The following is an 11,846-nucleotide window of genomic DNA, read 5'->3' on the forward strand; positions in this document are numbered from 1 at the left end:
GTCAAATTCCATTTCCAAGGGTATGATTTTATAGGTGGCAGAGCTTACTGATCCACTGCTGAAACCTCTTCTGCTCTGGCAGGCCGCCCCATAGCCATTCAGCACTCAGAAGGGTATTAAGTGACGCAAGATGAGACTTCACCCCCATTTGGGTAAGACGTCCCACCTCCGAACTGCTGGCTAATCAGGTGGCCAGCATCTCTTTGGTTCCTCCAATGCCACAGGTGGCAGTAGCCATTTCTGGGATGGCACTCAGTCCCAGCAAAGAACAGCCAGGAGCTGTGGAAAGGGTGATGGTGGGTAGACGGTTCTGTGAGCCAGATGAGGAGACCCCAAGAGGAGAGTGGGGGGGGGGGGGGGGGCTATGGTGCAGAGGCTTGTGGTTATAGGGACACACTTGTGGGGTGGGGGTGGATGGGCCTCCGATTAGAAAATGATGTCTGTGTGCCATCCCCTTTTCTGGTATAGAGAATGTTTGAAGCAAATGAGGCTGAAAGGACTATTCTGCAGTAAGCATCAATTTCAAACAATATAGTTAATTTTGAAAATATTTTCCTTTCTAATAAAAGACTAATTAGATGATGTTTGGATTTATAAAATGGTGTTATATGTGCATCTAATGCTGAGGTGAATGCTTATTGAAATAACAGAATCCAGCCAGTGTGTCAAGTTACCTTGGCAACAAGCTGACAACTAGAATATATATATATATGGAATTACTATATTATGAAAGTTGAACCTGCTGCATGTTGAAGCTCGCCAACATAGTATAATGACTTGGCTTGATGCCAGTTGACAATTCTTTCTTTTGTGAATATGTTGTATATGTTCAATTGACCATATTGTCAAAAAACAGGATCAATAGTTGCATTTCTGCAGCATGGAACAAAGCTTTTGATCATTTTTATATGAGGAGTAAGAATCTCCAATGAACATTCTATGAGGGCTGAGCATAGTCTGTGACTATGATAACTACTTTAATATTAAAGTAACTGTTTAATTATCACCCAATTGGATTATTGAACAGAAAATATGAAGGCTCAAATTGCAAAATTTTACATATTTATTCAAATGAGATTCTGCATGCAATATTGAGATTAAAATCATCTATTCAAATTGTTGGAGCGCAAGGTATCACAACGAGGAAGCCTTGACTCAGTGATTTATTGAAGGAAAGATAAACTACATACAAACAAACTCAATGCAGGTACAAGCCTGGTTCCACTGACTCCCAGGTTCATACTAAAGATCCCCTTCTACCAGGACCCACACCGTAACACCTGATGGGTGAAGTTCATGAACTTCCTCCAGATAGGCCCCAGGGGGGTCCCATGACCAACTAACACCTGCCCCTTAAAGGGGCCATACAAACATTTTGAGATTTGAGAACCCATTGTTCAAAAATCCAATTTGTTCAATCAATTTTGTTCTCATCTCTTTGATTAGAATGTTGATTAGCACTGCATAAACAAACTGGTAAATTGATCTGAATTTGATTTTTTTCTTCCAAAACTAAACTTGACCAAAGATTATGGGTGGGACTTTATGGCCTCACTCACCCCGAGGTCAATGGACATGTCCATGGTCCGTCCCTTGCCTGCTCCAATTCTCATGGCAGGCAGGATGGTAAAATTCTGGCCTATGGTTCATTCTCAGGTTACCATCAAAATGTAGGTGTTTGCGCCTATTTGTTCATCTGCAGCTGAACGTGGACAATGAATGGTTTTTCATCTGATTTGAATATTTTGCTTATCACTACCTCTAACATAGATGCCCTGCACAACATTTTGTGAAACTACTCCATACTACTGGATTTACTAGAGCTTTTCCAATAAGTTTACTGAGGTGCCATTGTAATATTGACCCTTATAACAGCATGACTACATCTTTCAATTCAACATTTCATTCCAATAAAGTAATTATTTGCATAATGGATTATTAATATTTTCATTAGAAAACGTAAACCCAACCTAAAAAGATTTCTCACCAAAATTGTTGGTGCATCAAATTGAGGTTTCTGTGTCTTACTTTAGTTGATTTTGGTTTTACACAGAGCTACATCCATTCTTCATAAAACAATGGTCTCACAATGTTGCTTTAACTTTTCTAAATGGTATTTGTCTGCTTCTCAAGGTTGGTAGCAGACGTGTGGTCCAGTATGGAGCAGTTATTATGTTGGTCTTGGGGACGGTAGGGAAGTTTACAGCACTGTTTGCTTCACTCCCAGATCCCATTCTTGGAGGCATGTTCTGCACTTTGTTTGGTAAGTTGACATTTCCAGCTTGTATCTTATAGGCTGTTTATATGAAATGCATTGCTACCAGAGGATATGTGTGGTCCTGTCGCATCTGTAATTGGGATGTCTGTGTGTATTTCCCTATCCTCAGTGATTTTTCTCAATTAAAACTGAATTCCAGCAGCAGGCTTTTGGTATTTAAAAGAAAAATTGGCAAAGGTTATTTACCAGACACTTGGCCTGAATGTTTGAACACTGTTAAGGTCTGGATCAGACACTCCAAAGTAAGTTATGAAGTCCAACTAGACCCCAACAGTTTTGCCATTTTGGCATTAGTCTGAGGATAAAGTGTTTCACTCCAGGTGTGATTTAATTGACACACTAGAAAGTTTTTATCAAAACAAACTTTCTCTTAACACTGCAGTTTAACTACAACAAATGAATTAGCTTAATATTTACTACTTGAAATACATAAACATGACAAGATACAATTTTTAACTGCTAATCTATCTCTATTGGTTCCAATGTTAGCAATTGGAAGTAATTCTTATGTACTCTTATGTCCTTAAACTCCTCTTCAAAATCAGTTAGCAATAAATAAGCTTATGTGCTTGTACTTGGGCTGCCAGTCCTTAGGCCTCTAGAACACCTTTGAAGAGAGAGAGAGAGAGACAGACAACTGATCTTTTCTCCTAGCAGGTCCCAAACAGCTGCCTCCAGAAAGAAAAAGACAGATACATTTCTTGTTTCTTTCAGAGCCCAGCAGTGACTGCCTGCTTTTCCCTGTAAGTCTAGCTCCTCCCCTTAAGCACATGACTCTATCAAAACCCTACTCTGAAAACCAAATAAACAAAACTGTATTAACTCAGATTAAAACAAACACGTCAATCATTAGCCCGCATTCTCAGCATGTGAGCTGTCTGGTGCCCAGACAAATTAGCATTGTGTAAAACAGCTAAATTTTAAACAAACCTCTCACATGAAACATGATATGAATACATTTCTTAAAGGCACAGTATCATCACAATGCAACATCTCAATCATTAGTCTCTCACACAAAGGTTAAATATAGATGCAGTTCAAGCCATCATGACAAAAATGGAATTTATAATTCTGTCTTTATATTGATGCAGGCCTGATGTCACCTTGGTTGAGTTGATGCTATAGTTGGAGTGAGGATCTTTCAGATATAAATGATTCTCATGAAGCTGTGAAGCCTCTGCAGGCTAATAACCAGGAGGTTGATTCTTAGGCTAGGAAGCTGGAGCAAATACAGTACTTAGGCTGCATTAGAAAACTTTCAGCTATGGTGGTTCAACTATTTCAGATGTTTTCTGGTCCTTCAGGTGTTTCTGTCTTACACACCCAGATCTATTTTGCTCAGGCTGTATTATTATATTGCAATCCCTAACAGTTAACTTCAGTCACATAACTGCAGGGTTAACACTTCAGGGATTCAGACCACCACAATGCAATATAGTTGGCAATATTATTTCAATCTTATCTCTGTCCCAACTTGAGCTCAAATAGTCTCACTGGTTTATTATGGTACTCTTGAGGTCAACAACCTAGAGGTTTAATATTCCTCAAACACTGTTTCAGTTTAAACTTCACAGGTGGCTAGGAAGTTCCCTTATTTAGGTTTAACTAAATATTGACCACAGAATTGAGCACGTCCCCAGTTTCGAATGTCCATAAATTGCAGCCACAACAGAGTTTATGGCTACTTTCTCAAAGTATGATATTACGATCTGTAATATCCTCATGCATGTACTGAGCATAATAATTACTTTGTCAGAGTCAAATTCTCTGTGAGGAATCTTAAGTTGCTGAAAAGCCAGAGAGAGTCCATGAATTTTACAAATAAAATTTATAGAGCTTTGATGTTACATGGTGAGGTGTCACACACTGCAACAAATACAGGCAGTGAAACTGCACACGGTATAAACGTCACAAACAGCAGAGCCATACTGATGAGGTCTGCTTATTTATTAATGCTGTGATATTATGTGTAAGTGTTATGTGTTGCATAAAGAAATAATTAAAATATCAAGTAGTAGTTGTATTGCATAACGTATGTGGAGAGGATGAATCTCCTTGTCTGCTGTGGCTTCTGTGGAAGAAGCTTTTTTCCAGTTGGGTTTTTGATTCGTTTGTTGAAGTTACAATGGACAATTAGAATCCCCATGGACCACCCAATAAATGTCAAAATAAGCCTGTTGTATCATTGGATTTAAGGGGAATGCAGCCAAAGATAAACAGTTTATTTTTTGCCCTTATCTTTGTAACATCTTTTGTGATAAGGCAGTTCTATGTTAATAAGCACCATCTCATTTATTATTCTAAATTCTTTTACAAAATGCATTTGGTGGAAGCCACCTTTGTTAATTTACACAGTTACTTACTATCATTATACATTGTTTTATACAATGTTCTTGTTTTGGAAATTGCTGGCATTATCATTTTGGTTTTTAATTTAAGCTACTGGCTTTTATTTTCCAGGTATGATCACTGCTGTTGGGCTTTCCAATCTTCAGTTTGTAGACATGAATTCTTCCCGCAATCTCTTTGTCTTGGGATTCTCCATGTTTTTTGGTTTAACGCTACCAAATTACTTGGATGCAAACCCTACTGTTATTAATACAGGTAAGCTACCTGCTGGAAGCTGATTGTGCATGTGTTAATGTAATTGTAAGAGAGAAGAATTAAAGTGCTGCATTAATAAAGGCATATGGTTCCTTAATGATCGCAGAACAAGTTGTATACAATTGAGAACTAGCCTTATGTTTTTTCTAATGCTTTATGGGTTTGTATTCGGTAATAATTTCAATGATGATGAATTAGTCCATGAGGGATTTAAGGCATCTCTGTACATTAGGGAGAACAAATGGTTATATAGCTCTAGGGGCGCCACGCCAAATCGGACATGGAGCAAGGAAATGAGGCATAAAATACTGGAATGGGGATTGAACCCACCCCACTAGCCTCATCCTGTACCACACTGTAGTCATGTAGCCAACTGATCCGACCAACCACCTGATAATGACCTATGTGAAGGTAGAGCATTTGTATGTGTATTTGTGTAAATTGCTCTGCAGTACAAAATAAAAAATGACTTGATTGGCTCTAGATGCAGAATAATAAAAGTATATATTTTCTTGAGTTTAGCTTTGAGCAGTTAGTCACACTTTTGGACTGTGGCCCTGACCTCAGGATCAAATGCAGGTCCCAACTATGCACTGTGTCATATATAGGCACCCAACATGATTTTTGATGAGCTAGCCAGTGGCCAACCCTACTGTCTGTGGGTGCTGCTGATGCCTACAGAGATAGTGACAGACTTGTAGTGGAGGCACCCTCTGAAAACCAGGTTAAGAATAAATGATTTGTATGACCAGCAGCTCACCTATGGACTGAAGGCCATGGTGGATTAGGGCTTGGGGAGTTTCTTAATACTTGTGCTGCCATCACCATCCTCACTTCCATTACACGTCAGGAAGCTTGCTATGTCTGACTGGGTTGCCTTTTGCTGCAGTGTGAGGCCTGTCTGTCAAATAGAAATTTCCAGTTGGCGTATGAACCCTTGATAAATGCCTCACTTGGCTACTCCCCTCTTGCAGGTGGATAATTATATCCTGGCCTTCTTAAATTGTGTTGAGGCTGATGGTACCAGTACACCAGGGAACAATGTGAAATTTCAGGGCTTTCACTACTACAATCCTGCCCCTATCTGTGGTAGTAAAGTCTGTTATATTTAGGGTCAATGACAGACTGAGTACAGTATCCCATACACACACACTGATGTAAGAAAACACATGATCCAGAGCCAGGGTAGTCTAGAGATGGAGAGAGATGTGTACAGACTTTGGATGGAGTCAACTTCATAATTGTACCCCCTGCTGTATGTGTGTACAAAGACTTGCTGTTAAAATATTCAAGACTATGAAGCCGACTTCAGAATCCTCAAAGGAGGATTCTGCACAATCGGCCTCCAAAACGCCTGCTCGTTGTCTTCAAGAACTCATCTAGCTAAAAATAAATCATTAAGTGTCTAGGGCAGCATACACCCACTTTATTAAGGGCGGCACGGTAGCACAGTGGTTAGCACTGCTGCTTCACAGCTCCAGGGTCCCAGGTTCGATTCCCGGCTCGGGTCACTGTCTGTGTGGAGTTTGCACATTCTCCTCGTGTCTGCGTGGGTTTCCTCCGGGTGCTCCGGTTTCCTCCCACAGTCCAAAGATGTGCAAGTTAGGTTGATTGGCCAGGTTAAAAATTGCCCCTTAGAGTCCAGAGATGCATAGGTTAGAGGGATTAGCAGGTAAAATATGTGGGGGTAGGGCCTGGGTGGGATTGTGGTCGGTGCAGACTCGATGGGCCGAATGGCCTCCTTCTGCACTGTAGGGTTTCTATGATTTCTATTAAGTGAATCCTTCTCTCTTTACTCAGCATTGCTCAATTTAATGCATTGTTTTTAATTAATTTGGGTTTTGACATTGTTGGCAAGGCCAACATTTATTACCCATCCTTGATTATCCTTGAGATGTGGTGAGCCAGTTCCCTGAACCGCTGAAGTCCATGTGATGTAGGTACACCCACAAGGATTTTGACCTAGAGACAGTGAAGGAATGGTGATAGTGTTCCAAGTCAGGATGGTGTGTGGCTTGGAGAGGAACTTTCAAGTGGTTTGTTCCTATGTGTCTGCTGTCTTTGGCTTTATTGGTGAGTGAGTTTGGAGGTTCTGTCACAGGGTCTTGATGAGTTGCTGCAGTGCATCTTGTCGACAATGCACGTTGCTGCCACAGTGATGGAGCAAGTGAATGTTGACTCTGATGGTGGATGCAATGCAAATCTTTACTTAGTTATTGTTTTATAAGATCTGGACATTTGGTTTGATTTATTATTAGCATACAATGAAAAGTATTGTTTCTTGCGTGCTATACGGACAGAGCATACTGTTCATAGAGAAGAAAATGAGAGAGAGAACGTAGTGTTACAGTCATAGCTGGGGGTGGGGGGGATAGAGAAAGATCAACTTACTGCAAGGTAGATCCATTCAAAAGTCTGATGGCAGCAGGGAGGAAGCTTTTCTTAAGTTGATTGTTATGTGACCTCAGACTTTTGTATCTTTTTCCCGACTGAAGAAGGTGGAAGAGAGAATGTCCGGGGTGCGTGGGGTCCTTAATTAAGCTGGCTGCTTTGCCAAGGCAGCCATGGATGGGAGGCTGGTTTGCGTGATGGATTGGGCTATATTTACGATCTTTTGTAGTTTCTTGCAGTCTTGGGCAGAGCAGGAGCCATACCAAGCTGTGATACAACCAGAAATAATGTTTCTATGGTGCATTTGTAAAAGTTGGTGAGAGTCGTAGCTGACATGCCAAATCTCCTTAGTCTTCTGAGAAAGTCGAAGCATTGATGGGCTTTCTTAACTATAGTGTCAGCATGGGAGGACCAGGACAGGTTGTTGGTGATCTGGACACCTAAAAACTTGAAGCTCTCGACCCTTTCCACTTTGTCCCTGTTGATGTGAACTTTCTTGTCTTACAGGTAGTCCAGAAATTAATCAAATTTTGACTGTGTTGTTGACAACAGAAATGTTTGTTGGAGGTTGCCTTGCTTTCATCTTGGATAATACTATTCCAGGTACAGCTATTTTCATGTTTTACTGAATCCAATTTAACATTTCAAATGAAATGAAGCTGCTGTATTTGAGTTGAGTAGTGAATGAAACCTGAAGGATGATTCAGGATTTTGAGTTGGGATGGGTAAGGAGAGGGAGATAGGATAAGAGGCAAGGCAGAGACAAGTACCTCTTTCTGCAGTAATTGCTTTTCGAGTCATGTTTTACTATGTTTTAGTTTGACTTACGCTAGATGAGCTTTCATGCAGAGGTTAATTATCTCCTCAACCACTCTCACCCAAATTTATTTCCCCATTCACTTTCCAACATTGGATGTATTTTAAAGACCATCCAATTATGCTGTTCGATTACCATTTAAAATTTATTCTTTAAATCTGACAATATTTGATCCTTTTTTTCAATAAGCAAGATTTTAAATTTGAAGGAAAGATATTCCCTCAGAAAAATTTGTCCAAGAGCTAAGGGTATGTATTTTTTTAAAAAAATTATTCTGGAATATGATTGAATAATTGGACTGAGGGTAAAATACAGAGTGAAATAATTAATTTCCTGACCTACAATCATCGAAGGATTGCACCATGAAAGTTAGCTGGTAACGAATGAATAATGTAAGTTGTAAATTCAATGACTGCTTATTTTTTTAAACTTTTATTTGGCGGGAGGGGATGAGAAAACTTTACCCAGTTCATATAGACCCCTGAAGTAAAGTTCTGCAATATTTATTATAGAGCACTCTGTGCAAGGAGCATGCTGGGATAATATACATTCTGAGTGTCAGATAAGATGATTTAAAATGCAAGAAGCCATTTGGCACAATGAAACCAGTGTTGGTTCTTCAAGTTGGCATATTTACTCAAATTGCATTGCTTTTTTTCCTTTCTCTATTCTTTGTCCTATCTTTTCAATTCTTCTTTGTCCTATCCATCACGAAGAATCTATTTTAACCTTGGCACTACTGTCGGCCTCCATCCCTATTTTAAATACCCAGTTCATGCTTCTGTCAACTTTATGCACTATTTATTTCAATGCCATTTTTTTTTTACTTTTCCATACTCTGCATGAAAGCTATTCAATTTGCTCAAAGCACTGCACTGGACAAAATGAAAGCAACTAAGTTCCAGCCCCACTTTACAGATTTGTCCTTCGATGTATTCAATTCTTGTCTTCAGATCTGTCCATGACTTACCCCGCTATCCCACCTCTACAATCTCCATCAATCTTTGTTTCCCACGCCACCTCCCAACCTACTTCAAACTTTTGTTTCTCTGACTTAGAATATTTTCCTTCCTTCAATCAAGATTTGGTGACAGAGTTTTCATCACCTCATCATCTCTTCACTTTTCCCTAACTTTTGAAAGCCTTTTCAACTAAGCATTTGCTTACCAATCCTAACTATGTAGACTCTTAGCACAGGAGCAGTTGTTTAGCTCAATCAGTCTATTTATACTCCTGTCCAATTACTCCACCTAACCACTTTTGAACACCTTCATAAATTTGGCAACCTCGATTAGGTATTTTCTTAGTGTTTTTGCCAAAAGTGAAGAGCCCTTCATGCTTAATATTTCCTGATGGATACATTCTCTTAATTGTGGTTCCATTATAAGTCTTTTCTGTGCTTTCTCCAGTGCTTCAATAATCTTTTTGCTGTATGGAGACCAGGACTGTGCACAGTACTCAAAAGTGTGCTCTAATCAAGATTTCACATAAATTTAGTATATATTTCCTTGGGTGTTGAAATATATCTATCTAGAAACACACCAGACTACTTTGCTTGCACTTCTTATGGCCTTACCATAGAATCATAGAAACCCTACAGTCCAGAAAGAGGTCATTCGGCCCATCAAGTCTGCACCGACCACAATCCCACCCAGGCCCTACCCCCATATCCCTACATATTTACCCACTAATCCCTCTAACCTACGCATCTCAGGACACTAAGGGCAATTGTTAGCATGGCCAATCAACCTAACCCGCACATCTTTGGACTATCATATTACATTTGAATTTGTGATGTTTTAAAATGCATCTTTATTACCTGATGTCATTACTCCACTACCCCTTTTTAAATTCCAACCTTTGGAGGAATAAATTCGAACCAAATGAACCATTTCATAATTTGCTGTGTTTGTTCATTCTGCTAGCCTCTTTGTCCTGTATTATGGTGCAATCCTCACCTTATTAGCTCAACCTGAATTTCTATATTCAAGTCATTTATGTACATGGTGAACAACAGCATGGATCCTTGCACAATACCATTTCCCACTTTCTATTAGTTTTGGAAACCTTAACTTCTATTCTTAGTTTTCATTTTGTCTTCAGACGAGAGAGAATTAAGTTTCTGGAAAAATAGTAGCCTATTTCTTCTGAGATGGCTTGGGGGTCTCTTTCCTTCACTATTTCCATTATGAAATATCTTGTTTTTAAAAAAATATTAAAAGCACAATAGAAATGCATTACAAAAATTAATTTACAGTGTTTTGTAAAACATACTTCTTAACTAGGTACGAAGGAGGAACGTGGACTTGTACAATGGAAAGAAGGGGCACTTGCAAATAGTGACACATCCATAGATATGAAAACCTATGACTTTCCAATAGGAATGAACATGGTGAAAAAAGTCCGGTGTTTACAACGCATGCCTATTTGTCCAGTTTTTATAGGATTTTATTCAAGGAAGAAGCGCAATGACTCGGCTGCACACATAACAGAAAATGGTGACCATGTTGTTGTGTGCACCAAAGTATAATAAGTGTTGTTTCAATGTGTGAAACTAAACGCACATTAATATGCTACTCTACTTCATCATGGTGGATCCTACAGTTGAGTCATCAGCAAGATATTTTTTAGCACCATTTACACAAATGCATTTTCAGGGAGGAAGTTGAACGTGTAGATAATCTTGTATACTTTTATCAATTGTGTCTAATTTTTAAGTTTTGGAAAGCTGCATCCGAAATAAACCCTTCTGTGTAGTATCAACAAGACTATTGGTCTTTAGAATGTAATATAGATTTTTGAGCCTTCAGAACTAGGTCAAATATATTATTTGAAGAGCTGATTTTCTTACTATGCGACGTTGAAGAGCAAGTGCAGATCCATAAAGAAGTGGGAGGGGGAGAGTTAATACTAAACACTCTTTGAGTGTTAGATTATTTTTCTCTGAATCATAATATTTTAAAATCCAGTTGTTTTCAAGTCTGAGATAATAATACTCCGAAAGACACAACCTTAAAGGATTGACAAGTGTGCAACTCAGTTGATTAAACTCCTCTTTTGTGTGGATTATCCAACCAAGGAAATATTTTGAATATATTGTCATGAAGAAATGTTACATGAATTTGTAAATGTCATTTTATGCAGCAATGTTAGAAACAATGTTTTAATAATACACAGTGCTGATGCTGGAATTAATCTTAAATCAGCAATTCTGTGTTCAATGATCCACCATGATTATTTTTAAATGAATTATCTTGTTACATGTATTTGGCCCTTTTGTATAAATTTCACCTGTATGGCCTACAAGCTGGGGGGGGGTGGGGGGGGGTGGAGAAAGTTGTTCCCCTCTGTAAAATTTGTCACAGCAGCAGTCTAACAAGTCTGTGAAACATTAGTTCAATAAAACATTCTTAATGAGTGCACACATGATATTGAATTTTCTTTTAAAAAAATGGATCTTCTCTGAATCATCCACCTTTTATCATTCAGTATTTGCGTATACTGAAGGAAAAAACTGTGAAATGGATGACCCTTCATCAGAGCTGAAGCTATCTGCAGGATTTCATTTGGGAACTGGAGAAGATTTAATTAATGCAAAACAGCAACACATCTTAAACAATGGTTTGTTTCTCCTTGAAGTGTAGAACAAAACAAAATCTTAATGACTGACAGCAAGGGATGGATCTTGCAGCCCAGGGTCAGGAACCACAAATTGTGCCATGTTCAGATTCTCACTGTCATGTCCTTCCACTCCCA

At 38.9% G+C, this 11,846-nt stretch overlaps 1 protein-coding gene across 2 annotated transcripts in view; it reads left to right on the plus strand.

Moving 5' to 3' along the window:
- The window catches only part of slc23a1 (solute carrier family 23 member 1), an 80,279-nt gene extending 68,873 nt beyond the window's left edge, over positions 1–11,406 (plus strand). For both annotated transcript variants that reach the window (XM_078231032.1, XM_078231033.1), the window contains exons 12-15: positions 2,134–2,263; positions 4,739–4,882; positions 7,781–7,876; positions 10,376–11,406. In XM_078231032.1, coding sequence (XP_078087158.1) covers positions 2,134–2,263; positions 4,739–4,882; positions 7,781–7,876; positions 10,376–10,620 — 615 coding nt within the window. In that variant the 3' untranslated portion in view covers positions 10,621–11,406. The remainder of the gene's footprint in view (positions 1–2,133; positions 2,264–4,738; positions 4,883–7,780; positions 7,877–10,375) is intronic.
- The last annotated feature ends 440 nt before the right edge of the window (positions 11,407–11,846 follow it).

Source organism: Mustelus asterias, chromosome 16 (genome assembly GCF_964213995.1).
Source record: "Mustelus asterias chromosome 16, sMusAst1.hap1.1, whole genome shotgun sequence".
In the NCBI taxonomy this organism is placed as follows: Eukaryota; Metazoa; Chordata; class Chondrichthyes; order Carcharhiniformes; family Triakidae; genus Mustelus; species Mustelus asterias.